Raw genomic sequence first — 17,753 nt, 5'->3', positions numbered from 1 at the left:
TTCCCTATGCAATTTCTCATAGGGATTTTGAACACGACTACAACACAAAGCTGGTGAACAGAACTACACCAAATTTGGTAGAAATCTAGCTCTAAGGTCCAGAAAGAGCTCTTTGTGTCATTTGGTGTAACTCCATAGTACGTTTGGAGTTATTAGAGGAAAAATAAATATAGAAATCTAGGGACTCTATCCTCCGCGGAGTTGACAGCTCTCATGCTGAGATCTAATTGGCTGCCAGCACTTCCACCAGGAAGTGCTGGGAGCTATCTTGGGATTCAGACTCAGCCAAGTCCCAAGAAAAAAGTAAACAAATTAAAACAGAAGGGGGCTGTATGGAATATCCTGACCCCCTGTCCACAGGGACCTAGTCAGGCCAAAAACATTTTTTAAACTTTTTTTGCAAGATCGCATTTGATCTGCGAATCCGCTACAAACATTTGTTTAAAAAGGCCCAGCTTTCGCCGTACCACTGCATCGCTCTTGCTCCTATCTTCATTTTCCCCTATTTTTTGAGTGCCTTCTCATTGCTTTTACCTCGTTCTCGCTGCCTCCTCCCTGCTTTTTCCCCTCATTTTTTATGTGCCCTCTCCCTGCTTTGCCCTCATTTTCACTGCTTTCTCCCATATTTTCGCTCATTTCACTACTTTCTCCTTGCGTTTCCCCCATTTTTGTGCGGGTTCTCCTTGCTTTTCCCTTGTTTTTACTACATTCTCCTTGCTTTTTTCCTTGTTTTTTGTGTGCCTTCTAAATTTAGAGAAAAAACATCTCTCCCAGTGCTGCTGCATCCTTGCTTTTTTCCCCTGTTTTCTAGGGCCTTCTCCTTGTTTTCCCTGTCCTTACTGGTTTCTCCTTGCATTTCCCCCTGTTTTTGTGTGCCGTCTCCTTACTTTTACCTCATTCTCACTGCTTTCTCATTGTTTTTGTCCCCATTTTTATATGCCAGCTCCTTGCTTTTCCTTTGTCTCCACTGCTTTCTCATTGCTTTCCCCCCCATTTTTGTGTGCCTCCTCTTTGCTTTTCCCTTGTCTTCACAGCTTTCTCCTTGCTTTTCCCCCATTTCTGAGTGCCTTCTCCTTGCTTTTCCCTCATTTTCACTGCCTTTTCCTTGCTTTTTCCTCTGTTTTTTGGTGTGCCTTTTCCTTAGCTTTTCACTCATTCTCACTGTTTTCTCCTTGCTTTTTCCCTCATTTTTTGAGTGCCTTCTCCTTCCTTTTCCCTCATTCTCACTACTTTCTCCTTGCTTTTTCACCTAGTTTTTTTGTGTGTACCTTCTACTTGCTTTCCCCTAGTTTTCACTGCTTTCTCCCTGCTTTTTCCCCTGTTTTTTGAGTGCCATCTCCTTGCTTTTCCCCTGTCGCATGGGGTTGGATGCAAGCCAATGGTTGGCCACAGGCTAGGCTCTGCTGCTGTGCATGGCATAGGATGCACACAGGTGACTGGCCAACCCCCTCGCTGCGTTAAAAAAACTATAGAAAGTCACTGAAAAAAAGCAATAGTGACAGGAACTTTATAGTTAGAAATGTGCATTTTAAAAACCCTTAGAAATTCACAGAAAATGAATTATAGTTACCTTAGGGCATGAGTTATAGTTAAATGAAATAACTGTATCACAGCCGAATTTCTATGGTTTTGTGGATATAAATTCTGATCCTAACAATAACATCCGTGTAACCTTTGTTTTTATATATAATATAATATAATATATAAAATCCAGTGCTAAATTGCCTCCAATATCCCTCTGTGTAATTGTTGAACATAGCGTGGGTCAGGAATCCATGCCAGTAGCTTCATCTGTTTGTCTTCTGCTGTTGCACACAAGCGCTAACTATGTATATGCTAAATTCAATCACCCTCCCTATTGATTTATTTAATTGTGGAAAACATTAATATCAATGTCAAGAGCAGGTTGACGTGATTTTTGACATTAATGCAATTTGCATTATGAAGTTCTGTCCTCGTCAATCTGTGATTATATTAAACCTCGAAATTGAATTTATGATATCACTTGTCATGCAGACAACAGAAGACTGCTGCTGCCTTTCCTAAATAACACCACAATGCACGCTTAATTTTAGCTGATGAATTCTCTGAAAAGGTTTTATCTTGAAAAACCTCCGTTATTCCCACGACTTTTCAGGATTATTAACTACAATGTTTTAGCTATATCACAAGGACCATGGCAATTACTTGCTGACAAATAGCTTATCCTGGCCAAAAACTGCACACCTGATAAATAACGATAACCTGCGGTGCTGTGTTTCCTGGGTACAAATGTGGGTCTCATTCTGATTTAGCATCTCAGAATTGGGGAGAACACACTAAAATAAAAATAAAACACCTTTTTGAGGTACGGAACTTGGAGTGTGCACTATTGGCCAGCATAATTTGAGCTTCACATGGTCAAAATCAAGATGACGAAAACTCACACACAATTTATACTCGAATCAGACTTGTTTGAGCACAAACTAACATTTTGTGTATGAATCAGGATTAGAGCACAATTTAGAAAGCCTTGGTTAAACATCATCTAAGATATTTGTGTAATCTCATTATTTAGCCAGCTCACTCACTGCTTAGATCATGAGTACCCGCAAACATTATCCCATGGTCTTAAAAGTATGGTATGTAGTGTGACCATGGGCTACATTGATGCGGACCGGGTAGGGGCGTGGATGTAGGGTATAATATAGGCATACAGTGAGTGAAGCATGTACATGGTGTGGACTGTGAGACATGAAGCTATTTTGAGGGTTTTATTCCACATGGCCCTCTAAATAAAACCCATAGTCTATAGAAAAGGCATAGCTTTGACAGTACAGTGTTATGAGGTATTTGAGTTTTTATCCCTCTGCCACACCTTGGAGTAAGCCTTCTCTTCGTCCTATAACCACCTTTGGCAAGTTAAGTGTACATGAGGCAGTAACTTGATTAATAGATTGGAATGACATAGAGTCTTAGACCTCACAAATTTGCAATGCCTTTAGTCTCATATTTGTACAAATTGTAAAGAGTAGGGATGTTTAGAAAGTGGTTCAGTTAAGGTAACTATACAAAAATCTTGGCAAAGCCAAACCAATAAGGTGTCCAATTCACTGAGGTAGTTAGACGCAAACTCCCAGCTCTTCTAATAGATGTGCCACATTGGGAATTGTTTAGCCATGGCACTAGGACACTTGACATTTAATCTTGGCTTAGATACTTTGCTAAAATATGATGTTTGTGAACTTTATATTAAAAGTCTGAGCAGGTTCCACACCCAATAGCATTTCTTTGGTGAGCATTGCCCCTGAGTCCTACCACTGGAATGACTCACACCCCAGTTGTTTCATGAGCTAGATGGAATCTTTGGAACCAGAAAAACATTTTTTAAATAACTATGGCCTCTACTTGTGGCAAATTGATTCTGAACATATTCCTCTGCTTTTTTCCACAAATAGGATGAACCTAAATTACTGGTCCTACATATCTGAATAGAAAACCTGGTTCTAATTGTGCAATAATGTAATTTTTCCCAAATGGAAACTAAAATTTGATGTATTGAGAAAGCTGTGGACCTCGAAAGAAGGAGTCCAGTGCTGTGGTGTTGGAAATTCTGCTTCTCCAAATTGTATGTTCTTGGTCCAATCTTGTCCATCCTCAGCCTTTGTACCCTTAATTTCTACAATGTGTGGTAAACTTAGCACCCCACTATAAATGTGCTTGTCATTAGAAAGTACATAAAAACCTGTAGCTGTATTTCATCTTAACATAAGTAATATGCTGTGTGGCTTTATGTCAGTTGGACAACTGGATTACAGTCCTGGGTTTTATTTAACTAACAAGTTCATCACTGGTATTGTAGTCCTGGTTCATGTTAACTTTTCCACTTGGAAAAAACACATCAGTGCATTGTGAAGAGAAAGACCAGAACTAGAAATGATGGTTCCACAGTGGCATGGGGAATATGGCTGCCCTGGCCATTGTCTGTCTGCCTTTATGATTACAGCTCACGGTCAAATCACTTGTTAACTGGGTGAAAGTAGAATACCCACACTAATGTCTTTGGAGGCACTAGAGAAACTCAGTGATGCTGGCAATATCTTATACTGTGCTTCTTTAACTCCACAGTATGCACTTTATAAAAAGATGACGCAGGCTGCCATCCTCATCCAGAGCAAGTTTCGCAGCTACTACGAACAAAAGAAGTTTCAACAGAGCCGGCGCGCGGCTGTGCTGATCCAGCAGTACTACCGAAGCTACAAAGAATGCGGCAGGATGAGGCAACGGCGTAGGACTGTCGCCATCGTGCAGCACAGAATTAGGTGCGTTCTGTGAGCAGCAGGGCTTCATGATCAATAACTGCATAACTTCAGCTGTGGCCAACTACAATACTGTTTGATTCTTAGATGAGTTGACACAATTTATAGTTCATTAGGACTAACTTTGTGCTAGAATCTAGTGGACTTTCTGGTCCTGGTCTGCCATCCTCCTAGGAAACATCCAAAAGTCCTTTTGGCCTAATCTATCTCTGCCCTGCCTCTGCATAACCATGATGGGTGGCCAAGATCCAGCACGGCCTTCATTTTTATTGCAGGTTAAAATCTCATTGCACCAGGTAAGCTCTCCTCTGCTGTGAATAGGATAAATCCAGTTTTTGTCCTCAGCCTCTCAGGCCTGGCTAAATTTGTCACACTTATCTGGTGATATCTTGGTAATGTAAGTAGTCCACATGCCACACGCAAGGCATGTGCACCCTTATTTCCAGTTATTGTATTGATTTGGGTTGTACTGTACTGTAGAATTTAATACAATTATTGAGGGCATAGAAGTAAAGACCTATGTAAATCTAGATATTGCCGCAAACTGGAGCAGGTATTTTGTGCAACAACTTGTAATTTAAATGTAATATACCTATGGCAGTCAAGATTGTCTAGGACATCCGAAGGGCAACATAAATAGAATACCTTAGATGATTCATAAAGTCTTCTGAAGCTACTACTTTGAACATTTGAGACACGCACCACCTCCCTCAGAATCGTTCCTGAAAAATGGTTGTCCTACTCCCTGTGTTAACCGTTCTAAAAAACCCTTAAAAGTCTCAAACATAAAGGGGTGTGGCAGGTACAACCAAGGGTTAACAGAAATGTAATTGGTCATCTGTGTTCATCAATTTTCAATCATTTGTAATAAGTAACATTGAAAACTCAGCAATCCCATGAATCATGTGTAGTAGAAAAATGGCCTGTATTTCATTTTACAGTTTGATGGTAAGTACGGTCAACGCATTTCATCCTGGAAAAGAATAGGACTTCTTCAGGGCTACAGTAACTTTCTGAGATAAATATTCATCACTCCAGAAATAAGAGGGACAAATCTCGAATTCTTTGGTTTCCTGTTTCAATTTAGGACAACATATAACGTGATTCTCTCATAATCTGAGGTATTCATTGACCCGCCATATCGATGTGGTGCCACGGTGGGTCTGGTATTGGTTACAGGCACTTACAAGAGTGTAAACATCACAAAGTGGTAGCTACAAGTCACATTGTGAGAGAACTGCTGTGTTTTTTCTGCTGCCATCGTTCAAGGAGTTCTCTGTCACTAATCTTCCTTCCAAATTCTTGCTTTGCTCTGCTTAGAAGCAGTCTACTGACGAAGAAGCAGGACCAAGCTGCTCGGAAGATAATGAGGTTTCTGCGTCGCTGTCGTCACAGGTATGCAACCAGTAAGACATTCTACAGTATGCTTCCTAATCAGGTCTTTTGCATTATACAGCGTGGCCTATGAGAGTTTACAGCCCAGTACTCATGGTTATCTGTCTGTGTGATTCTCATTTAAACTACCTGTGAATCATCCATATACCAATGGCTAAAGGAATTGTTTTACTTGATGATTCCATGATATACTTCTACACTGGCGATGCTTACTTTTTCCTATCACGTATTTATAGTGTGTGCACCCATTGGCACAAACAAAATGGTAGGCATTGCCATCCTGGTTCTGGATTCATTAGGCCTGCATGTATGCACGAGGTGAGATACAAGTTTACATCCAACCTTCTAAAATAAACGTGTGATTCTTTTGATGATGTTAATTTATTAGTACACTGGGCTCTGTGCATTGCGTTGCTACATTTTACATTGTCCTTCTTCACTTACCACACCAATGCTGCATTTTGGTTTGGTGTATGTTTCAACTTAGGCATGGAGGAAGAAGGACCACTCTTTCTACTGGAGAAAGGAGTTCCGAAAATATTGTTAACTTTGTTCACTACAAGCGTAAATAGCAAGGATCCTCGTCTGTGAGAATATCACCACAAATTAGAATGCTCTAGACCTATGTTACATAACAGATCCAAGCAGAAGGGAAATAAACCTATTGTTAAGTGCTAGAATTCCATCACAAGCAAACCTCACTTCCTGGAGCACTTTTAGCTTAGAAGGATAGGTAGAATGCTTGAATTAATTTCAGTCACTGCTAATTTACTCAGGATTGGTTTCCAATCCATCATTTTATTTGCCCTCTTGCAATCATATGCCAATATCATGAATGAATATGCAAATTAGTATTGGCCATGCTCCAGTTGGAACATTCCATTGAAAACTCTTTGTCTATGTAGTTGGGGATCACAAGCAATTCTATACTGATTGTCCTCATCGATGAGGTGCAGCTTCAGTCCAATAGCACAATGAACCCAGGACCCAGGTATGGACATCCCTTCCGCTTAGGGTGTCTCTCTTAGAAGAAACAAAACCTTCAGTAATGTAGTTGAGATTAATTTAGGAATTCCACTTATCAACTTTCGGTTTTCCTACGGATTATTTTTACCTACAGGTAAACCCAAAAAGCTGTCCGAATGTTATGTGTGATGAAAAAAAAAAAGTGGTAGCTCTCCCTGTGCCCCACGTATTGGCGATATTCCTGGCACAGACCCTAGGATCTGCTCACAAGACCCTACCATACGTCCTTGTCCTTCTAAATATCACTGTGCTATTTACAGTAACAGTAACAGTAGCTATCTTTGGGCTTCATTGACATCCTGAATGCAGGATTGTTGTGAAGAACTTGACTTTTCATTTGTGGTTACACAATTCTGCCATACCTCATTTTCATCAGTCACTCCAGTAACTAACACAACTAAACATTCCCTTTCGTTTACCGTATTCAATATACTGTGGAAGGAAAGAAGGGGCTGGGAATGAAAGAGTGGGACTAATCAACGTAGGCAAGAGGAATGAAATACGTGATAAAAGGCAGCGGAGAAGAGAGGCTGCAATATGTAATAAAAAAAGGAGGCAGAGGTTACTCGGCATGTGGATGCTGATTTTAAACGTAGTCACCCAGTTTTTGCTTCCAGATTCTTTGTTGAAATATCATATAGTGGCTGAGTGAATGAGTTCTAAAAGTAGGAAACCTGAGATGTAATTCCAGATTCCACACTTCGGCAAATTATGCGATTCTAACCAAATCGCTTGGGCCAGATACACAATACTTCTTCTTTTGAGCAATTAACAGTATCTCTGCCTTCCGGATGTTGTCATATGGAATACTGAACCTTCTCTGATTATATCTTTTTTGTAGTACACTTACACAGCATGCAGCTGCCCTTCTGGCTAGTTCAAAACTGGGAAGCTGTTTACATGTTTTAGTTCTCCTACACACAACTGGTTTACTTATTGGAGGCTGTAGTGGAATTCTCAAAAATGTTGTGAGATTACACCCAGTTACCCAATAGAGTAATTCTGCATTCAGTGCTATTTTCTTGTCGCAGTAATGCCCCGATGTGTCCAAAATGGACATAAGGATGGATTTTCTGATAAGAAATAGCCCTGAATGCAACAGAAAATGAATAGCAGGCACGAGCAGCTGCTCGTGGTCTCTAAATATGCATTTGGAGTTAAATTAACCCCCAATTCATTCCTGGCATATAGTGCTAGATTCTTAGTGCAGAATGCATCCTTCCAAACAAAATGGATATGAGAGTACATTGTGCACTAAGAAAATAGCATTAAATGCAACAGAACATAAAAAGCAGCGCGAGCAGCTGCTAGCGCTCTCTAAATGTGTTCTTGCTGTAGATTCCCCCCCCAATTACTCTTCATTACTTGAGCATGCGTAGTTCTGTGTCATATAGTAACCCGAAATGACCAAAAGTATTCCGGTTACTCTGGCGCAATTGTACTTCCACCCAGGCCTCGTAAATAGGAATAGGCTTACTCTTTTGTAGGTCGGTGCAAGTCCCTCACTGAACCCCTTCCTACTCCTACCATAACCTCTCCCATTTGGTGATTAGTATTCCCCATTTTCTAGATATTCTCTCATTTTTATTACTAAAACCTATACTTACATTGCAGTATTACTAAACATAATTAAAAAAATCAGTTTTTGAATAGGTCCTGTTCTGTTTACAAGATTGTCCGGTACACTGCACAGCTTTATGTCTTTTCTCTTGTACTCCATACCTGTTCATTCTATTTGTTTCTGTCCTCTCCATTTATAGCTCTCTGCAGCTGCATCTTAATAGGCCTGAAAGGAATTGAGTGATTGTGCAAATCCAGGGCCTAGGGCCTATTATGAAATAGAGTTATTGTTCGAATCCATGGTCAGTTCTGAGCAACACAGCAGCACAAAGCAGCCACCTAGGCCTCCACCAGCAGTGTGGGACACATTGCACCTGCATTAAATGTGGGCTCACTTTCAGGGGAGGACAATGAGTGCAAAATGTCATGTTGTTGAGGGTGGCTAGAATTCTTACAATGGCCCTAGGTTAATCTATTCTGCAGACAAAGTTAGTGTGATTTCATAATATCGATTAGACATACCAATCAAGAATTTTAATGCAATAAATGTAGGGCGGAATGAGTGAATATTTTACATTTCTTGTACAATTGCTTGCACGAAGGCCAACATATCCTGATATCATACAACCACCCAGTGTCTTAATCACAGATTTCAGCAGAATTCTGCAATTCCGACAGGCAGAATACTGACCACAGAATTTGCGGCTATTAGGGGTCCTGATTATTTTTTGCAAAGAGAGAATCATGTTCCCTACTTCACTTTATAAGGTAAGCTACCCTGTTCATTGACTATAAAATTGATAAATATGTGCATTCATTTTTGTTTGAAAGGACAAAATTCCTATGGATTTTTATTTTATTTTATTTTTGTGACAATCATCGCAAGAATATTGTTGGGTTACAGCACAGGAAAAGGCAAAAAGAGATATTCAGGTGTGCCTAAGGGATCATAGATTTAGCCCAAGTGTTTTTCGAAGAGAAGAGTCTTTATTTCCTTTTTGTAAAGTAGTCTGATGTGGGGTCATATAGAGGGTCGAAGAAAGGGGGTTGAGGATTCTTGTGTATGGTGCAGGCAGTTTTAAATTGAGCTCATGCCTCAATAGAAAGCCATTGGAGGGATAGCTAGATAGCTGTGATGAGGTCACATTTCTTGGTTCTAGTAACAAGGCGAGCTGCAGCATTTAAAACTGCTCTGAGTGGATCTCAGTGTGTGTCTAGGATCCAGAACAGACTTAGATGGAACAGTGCACTCTTGGCCATGGCTGAGATTTGGCTCTGGAAGTTGAGCCAATTGTGGAGGATGAAGGCAAGTAACTTGGCATTCTGAACAGTGGTGGGTTGGCACTCCACAGCAGAGAGTGATTGTATGCATTCGTACAGAAAGGTTGGATTTCTTCAGAGATATAAGAAGGAATACTGTTTTCACAGGGTTGTTAAGCCATAGGTACTTGGTCACCACCAGACAGATGTAGTATGCTTTTGCATTTTTAATTTGGGCCCTACGTCAATCTTCCAACTGGAAATGGTACCGTTTGTGGAGAGATTGATTTCTCCAACAGGATCAATAGACTTGCAGCCATTGGGCAGGTATGCTGAGGTAATTCAGTGTCTGATTGGACGAGGTGGTTGAAAATGAAGCATGGATGTTGATTGGAGAGATCTTTAGGATGATCCACTCAATAAGTGGCTTCTGTGTTCTGGGTCTATGCTTGATGGTCTGCAAAGCATCTCAGGCTACTTGGTGTGCATAATTGGTAGCATCACAGGAAGGTTTAAAGAGAACAGTGGGTTTGTGCAAAAGAAGCTTCAGTCTGATTTAAGAAGTTTTAAAGAGTATAGACGGAGAGTCTCCCTTGGTGCTCTGTGCAGTTAGAAAGGAAAAGGGAAAAAGGGGGCTTAAGCAAATTTCTCACACCCCTACTTCTCACCCACAGGTGCGTACCTACTTACCTTACAGGACCTATTTAGTGGCACTGGACTACGGGTGCGGCAGGTGCTACCGCACCCCCTTAAAACCTTAAAGTACTTCACATACGAAAAATTAATGAAAGAGACAAATTAAATATTTTTCTTCTGTAGCGTTTTCTGTCTTTTCAAAGGCAAGTTAAAGTATCATGAAGGTCTTCTGTCAAACTGATGTTAAATATTCTATCATGAATCCCCACCTTTTTATTTTCCTTTTCATGACTGCAAACAGTCCTTGCAACTAGTCAAACTGTCCTGGGTACAGGCATGTATGAAAAGAGGATCGAGAATGACAGATGTTTACAACTCAGATATAAATAGAAATATGTTACAAAACTAAACTTTGGAGGTATTTTCAATTAGTCCAGAAGCATTCTAAGCATATGATTCATAATTGCGAAGTGAGACCGTAAAAAAAATTGTAGGTTCAAAATAAAGCAAGAGACTTTACATTTGAGTTTATTTGATATAATGCATTCAAGACTAAAATTGTGTCGCACTTCCCCAGAGCCGGCCCTGCCTGAAACTGATAATCTCGGTTGTAATAGGGAAGTAAATATCAGAATGTTACTCATACTATGCTGATTTCAGATTTAGAAGTGGATAGTCCCACTGGGACTGGCACCATTTTCGGAGTAAGGGTGATGTTGGAGAAATCCCCAGTATTAAATCGATGGAAGTCTACCTGGATTCCCTTTGTGAATTTCTTGCAGGTGTAAATGGAGACATTTCATTGGGAATCACGTTTTTGTCTGAAAATAGCTTCAGAAATGCCCCCAGCAAATGTTGCTTTTGCAGTTGTTATTTTTAAATGACAAGAGGACATAACGAAAATGGAGAACTAGTAAATCAACACAATTTTAGTCTTGAATGCAAAAGCCATCGGGTTATTATAAGCTCACTAGAGTTTAAACGGAATGGCTCTACTGTTTTTTCTATAGAGAGCGCTGAACAAGGTATTTTGGGTGTTTTTTAAATTATGGTTCCTCTGTCAGTCACATATTTAGAACAGATGGGTTTTGCGGAAATTTGTAATTTTCCTCTATTTGCTATTCTCGTGTCATTCCGAACATTGGTACTTTCACTGACTGCAAGCAACATGCCACGTGAGGCCCAGCAATTTATTTACGCGTGCCATTTTGAACATGTTCTTTTGTATGGGAGCAAGTGGCAGAACAACAGACAATACTTTTCGGTGTATTCAGCGCCCAACCACCCGATAAAATATACATTTTTTGCATTTCAAACATAGCTATTATCAAAATGTGTGCCTCTTCCGGTTCAAGCGGCATGCGCCTGCGCGTGCCACACAACGCCTTTACATCCATCTGAGTGCTCCTCCTGGATATAGCACCGAGCATATGTTGCCCATCCTCCACTGTCCGCACTTCTTGTCACACCTCTACTCTATCTTCCATGTCTAAATGCTATTCTTGTTTTAACGACTGCTGCAGTTAATGTACATTTTAAATTATATTTGTGTCCTGAGAGGCACACATCTGATTATGCGTGATTAACACATCAGCCCAGTGTTTACCTGCAGGAAGCTTTTGAGGGCGCCACCAAAGATTGTCGCGCTGGTCGCCAGCAGTGCTTAAGCCGGCCATAGTTTTAGATAGCAGGGGAATTCTAGACCGGTTCCAACTTCGTCGTGACTGTTCAGGTTCATTATTTCTAACGGAACAGAAAGTTAGCCATAGGGAGGCAGTGTTTTTCCACAAATACAATACAGGTACACTCACAGTGGGTTAATCAAAGTAATAATTTAAAATGGGATGAAAATAGTGTAACTGGACTGATGTTGTTTCCATGATGCTTAATTATATTGCCTGTTTGTCTTACCCATTTAACACAGACTGGATATTCCTAATTGATCCCCAGCAAATGGGAATAATAATTATACCCTATTTGCTGTACATGCCTAAAACCAAAATTTTCTTTAGTACCTGAATTGGTATTAGTATCGAGCCCAATGATTCAATTTGTTAGTATACAATTCAATTATAAGCAATTAATCAACAACAGAAAGATGAAAGCTGAGTCTGCCCGCCAGAGATTTTATCATATGTTCTGGAAGTTATCCAGGTATCTTTTTAGAAGTTGCTTAAGCCACTGAGCTGACATACACCAGGGAAACAAAACTGTGATGGTTCTTGACAGTCTAGTGCAGTCATATGCCTCTCATAGTTTATTGGTTAGCCAGCTGAAATTGAAATTGCATTTATATACTACCCCTGACGAGGCATTGAAACAATATTCCCATCCTATATTAAATGTGGTATTGCGATCCTGCTCCATCATCATGTTTTGTTCGTGTGTATGACAGAGACATTCAGCTATATCTAGGGTCATTGACACAGGTGGTGCGACCAGTGCCACCGCACCAGGTGCTGACCTTGGGAGGGGGCGTCAGATCACAAAGTGCATATAACGCAGATAGGTCAGTGGATTACTGCTTTTTGTCAGAGAGGTCCTTTTGTTACTTATAGTTTATAAGTTAAAGTCCTAATATAGAACATTAAACTATTACCTGTCATCAAAGAACTGCATGCATTCTGCAAGTAATAGATTAGAGCATTGTTATTTTTTCCACCGTCTTTCATTATCCTAATGATTCAAAAAGCGTTTAATTGGGAATAAATCAATTCTTTTTATTAAAGAGTGCCCCAACCGTGTTATTAGATTGCAAATTCTGAGTTTGTGCTTTTTCCAGACCAAGCACTCCTAAACTAAACCGCCTACCAGTGTAGATGACATGTGACTCCTAACATTTCTTGTACACTGATTTACACAGTTGTGATTGATTTTCTTTGTGTAATGTGTGCGATTTAAAGTGCTCTGTCACCATACATTGGAATGAGTGGCACTACAAAACTAATTAAATGCATCCGAGGGAGTGGTTATGGAGACTTGAGGGGCACTGTTAAAGGGTGGTAGTGAGGGAATCTGTTGCGGAGGTGGTCATTGGGAGACGCCAACGAACATTGTGACACAGGGTGCCGTCAACGCTAAGGCCGGCCCTGCACCTAGAAACCACACTCTTAGGCTTCTTAGATATGCAAAGTGTGCTGCTACTATCTCAAGTTTATCCATAAATGCCACTAGTAAAGGAAATGGTATAAGTAATGGAGTTCATGAAAATAAAATGCTGATATCTCCTATTTGTGTATAGCACCTGTTGGGCCCATTCTTCTACCAGCAGAGGTAACTGTCAGTGCTTAATTTGCACTTGTGGTTGCCGGTGGTGAGCACCACCCCATGTTTATGTGGACTAGGACTTATCTTACATCATCAGGCTTTGATCAAGAGAAAGACAGGCTGAAAAAGGAGAAAGGAGGCGGTAGGGAAACATGAGTAAAAATAATAAAGAAAGCAGTGATTAAAAAGAAGTTGCAATGGCAAGATAAGGGAACAGAAAATGTAGGGTGACAGAAGAAAGCTGGCTTATTATTGTCCAGCAACCCTGGCACTAAGCAGCACTGGTGGTGGGTCCTAAGAAAAAACTTTACGCCGCTGCACATATAAACATATGCATATACATACTCATGTGTATTACACAGTGGTGGTGGCCACTATTTATTTATTTTGTGAGTCAGAGATTCAATTTTCTGTTTTTCTAAGAATTTTGCCGACGTTTGATGAATCTTCATGAAACATTCCCCCCAAAAAGTTAATTGACCTCAGTTCCTTTCTAGAACATTTTTGGGGTGATTCCTCAATCGGGATTTGAGAGTAAGAGGAGGTCCTAAAACGTTATTACCCTTGTGCAAAAACATAGGAAAAATGAGGCAATAATACAGAGAAAATGGCTGTACAAAATTACACCAAATTTGTTGGAAATCTTTACTCGGAAAGTATGCTTTTTGTTACTTGATGGAAATCTGTTCAGTGTTTTTTGAGAAATTAAGGTTCAAAATGTAGAGATATACTGACAGTTGGTCCTGATGTCCCTGTGGAGTCCCAGAGGACCACAAAACCAAGGAATAAAGCATTCCAATTAGCTGAGAAGGCTTTTCTTCCCATTGGCCATCTTGCTCCTGTAAAAGTGAAACAGTCCTGCAGGAGCATGCACTGTTACTGGTTAGCCGAAACCTGAACATAAATGTTGTGACAATCATTACAGGTCTCGGGGACTCTGTCCTTGTGTCCTGCAAATTAAGAAAAACAAAAGATCTAAGGGGTGTGGAGATTTGGGTGTACTGTATGACTATTTGATATGACTGTGGGGCCTTATTGTGCAGTGCACTCACAAATACCATCTTGGGTCTTGTCAAGTACGTCTGTTTAACCTTATGCTCATCCCTGGGTAGTTGTGGCTGTAAACAGTAAGGCTTAGAAAAGGAACAATATGTAAGACATTTCACAGCCTCAAACAACGAAATAAGAAAGTCACACAACATGAAAGAAATGAGACCCCAATTTATAAAAATAGATTATATTTTTATGAATTTGTAGAGACCTTAATCATCAAAATTCTCCACAGAGTTCAAGAGGTTGAAATTGTGGAAGCAATAAATAAATATTTTGTATTAATCGCAAACAAGTATTGGCCAACAAAAAGTTTGCAAACTTTTGAAATGTCTGAAACAGTTAGTTTGGACAACTCTGGCCCGAGTTGCGCGACGAAGTCTGGAAGGACAGAGGTCTAGGGACTAGAAAGGAAACTTTGGACAGTTACCTGGCCACCAGATCATTTTTAAAGCAAGATCCAAAGTTTATAGGACAATCCCATATACATCAATGAAGTGGTCCTGATGCTGAGGGATGCAGGCAAAAAGATGAATAAAGGATGCGCTTTGGTTGTGGTGTGGTCATCAGAGGAGTCTTTGTGGGTGCCCCTTGGTCCACGGGTGAAGTGAGACTTACTTGGCCAAAGAGAGTGGGGTCCCTCAAAGTCCTCTATTTTACAGCAGCAGCCCATCCAATGATGGGCTACTGGTCAGTCTGCACTGCAGCTGGGGCAAAATCCTTAGGTAGAGCTAGAGTCTCTTGGATATGACAACTCTGGACTCTGATAGCACTCCTGGGTTTGGAAAACATGGGTGCACCGTTCAGCTATCTCAGATTTGTCTTCTTGGGTGCCTAGTGGCTTGTAGTGGGAAAACTTCTGCTGTGAATGCCAGCTTGTTGGTTCGGGCTCTTTCAACTCTTGTGTCCATGGAGCTTGTTCTAGGAGATCAGCTGACCGATCCTTTGAGTCACTGCTGTAAGGTTGTGCCAGGAGCCAACTTTTCCAGAGCCAGGAGCAGCAGCCACACTCAAAATTTTGCTAACCCAAAGCGCAGCAGGTGCAGTCCTTCCGACTGTGTAGCCTCTCTTTGTGCAGGTCCAAGGGCAGATAGGGAGTGCTTTTTCAGTCCTCCCTCCAATTCTAGTGTGATCGGAGAGTCAGGGTATCATATTTATCCCAGGAAAGTGCCATGAAGGGATCACTCGGCCACTCGCCAATGAGCTACTGGGTCCCCTCCTACCTTTTGACAAGGTTCCTATGATGTGCAGCATCTGGCTATCCCAGAATGCCACATTCCTGCCCCTTTCAAAATGGCACGACCCTTCCTCAGTCATCAGGTGCTTGGAAGCCCACCCTAGAGGTGTGGCTACATGAGGACTACATGCCCACAGTTAAAATGGTTTGGAGGCACTTTTTCCTGGCCCTGTCTCCATTCTGTCTACAGGAACAGATAACATCCTGGTCAAGGGTGTTATGGTTGGTGGCCCATCAAAGGCTGCTTCCCCTTCGAAGCATTCTGGGCTAACCCTCCTTGTGGCCATCCTGGCAGAGGATGTGCGACCTCACTCCGCAGCAACTGCCTTTGTTTCTGAGCTTGGGAGTCATTCGGCTATGTCCCCAGGCGAGCAAAAAGCTGTCTGTGTGTGTATGCCTTTGTAAGGCCACTAGCCTAGCAGAGGCACAGAGTGACAACTTTATAAAAGTTGCTTGACTTTAAAAGTGACATAAATTTTGACTTGAGCAACAAGTCGCAATTTAATGTTGTAATTAATTTGATACCGCACATGACCCAGTTAGGTAGTCCCATTCAGAAGTTAGCCATGTTGGGATACCACCCTGTAACTGTGTTAGCCAATAGGGCTACTAACTTTTCCCACAGTAAAACGACAATTTGGTGTTGTTGTTACGGCATTTTGAAAAATATATGTCTTACATAACAAAATACAGCTCCCTGCCATTGGGCTCCATACGCCTTCCTTAGTGGAGACGTTTATATAGTGTTAAAGGATAGGGTGGCTTTGCCATTGGTTTAAATGGTAAAGTCGAACTGGGAGTGAAAACACTGTTCTTCCAGTCTGCAGTGGCAGGCTGGAGCCTTTTGTACTTTGTCACAGACAGGGTGGCATAAATAGTGCTGAATCTCTGAGTGAGATCTCTGTCTTACATTCCCTGGGTACCCTGGGCACCATATACTAGGGACTTATAACTAGGCCAGTCCTTGTCAATTGGGTGTATCCAGTTCAACATGCAATTCATATAAGGTAAGGGCACTGGTACTGATGTCCGGTTAGCAGGCATCAGTGCACTCTCACAGCCAAAAAACCACAGTATCACTCCAAAGATGTGGGGGTGTACATGCAAAAAGAAGCATTTCCGTACAAGGGTAGCAGGTTGGAGTACCAACATGGATCTTGTGGGTGGTGGTCCCAGAGGGACATCCTCTGTGGTTGAATTTGATTGTTATTTTATTATTTTGGCTAGGGTGGGGGAGGGGGAATGGGAGACACTATCCCGCAAGAGTTTTTTGGGATGCAGTGTGGCTACTGTGTACTCCAGCAGAGTCCTATTGGAGCCACCGCAGCCCATGGCTCCCATGGGAGCGGGAAAACAATTTAAAAAAAAAGAAGAATGTTGGGTGGCGTTCAGTGGGTGGATGCCCATTAAGGGGAGCTTGGCCGCTCGTGGCAGGTTTCACACAGACCCTGTGGCCAACCCACCACTGTGCCCAACCGAAGACTATGCGTGCAGGAGGTTGGCTGCAGAAGAATCACAATAAACTATTACTTTATGTTAAAAAACTATATGAATTCACTGAAAATGCTAAAGGTGAAAAGGGAGTTATACAAAAGTACAGTAGTTACATTTTAACTTATGTTAAAAAAAAGTAGGAATTCACTGAAAAACACAAAGGTTAAAATGTAGTTATACGTAGGTCTAATAATAACAAAAATAGAATTTTAAAACAAAAAATCACTGAAATTCACAAGATATACCTAAATAATCGGTGTAACTTGCACAGCTATGATGCACTGCTTATGACTGCACGTATTACATAATTGACGACGTCTGAAATCTACAGACGTGCAAGTTATACTGATGTCGCTTACATATAACTTGTGAATTTCAGTGTTTTTATTTAAAAAATGTAGACACTAGTAAGATGTCGGTCGTGTCCCTTGTCACGGGAAGATTCTCATCAGTGAATGTATGTCAGTGCTCGAGCAGCACTTTGAAGCTCCAGAGCATAGTGATAGTGTATTTGCAGCAGTCTGAGCTCC

The 17,753-nt window shown here is 41.1% G+C and overlaps 1 protein-coding gene across 9 annotated transcripts in view; it reads left to right on the top strand.

Annotated features, from left to right (window-relative positions):
* The window catches only part of CAMTA1 (calmodulin binding transcription activator 1), a 2,488,613-nt gene that overhangs the window by 2,427,010 nt on the left and 43,850 nt on the right, over positions 1-17,753 (top strand). For all 9 annotated transcript variants that reach the window (XM_069240215.1, XM_069240212.1, XM_069240214.1 and 6 more), the window contains 2 exons: positions 4,108-4,301; positions 5,619-5,693. In XM_069240215.1, the coding sequence (XP_069096316.1) occupies positions 4,108-4,301; positions 5,619-5,693 (269 nt within the window). The remainder of the gene's footprint in view (positions 1-4,107; positions 4,302-5,618; positions 5,694-17,753) is intronic.

The sequence above is a fragment of the Pleurodeles waltl genome, chromosome 6 (assembly GCF_031143425.1).
Source record: "Pleurodeles waltl isolate 20211129_DDA chromosome 6, aPleWal1.hap1.20221129, whole genome shotgun sequence".
Taxonomy (NCBI): Eukaryota; Metazoa; Chordata; class Amphibia; order Caudata; family Salamandridae; genus Pleurodeles; species Pleurodeles waltl.
Note: the sequence above shows the minus strand (reverse complement) of the source record. Positions and strands in the feature narration are given on the sequence as shown.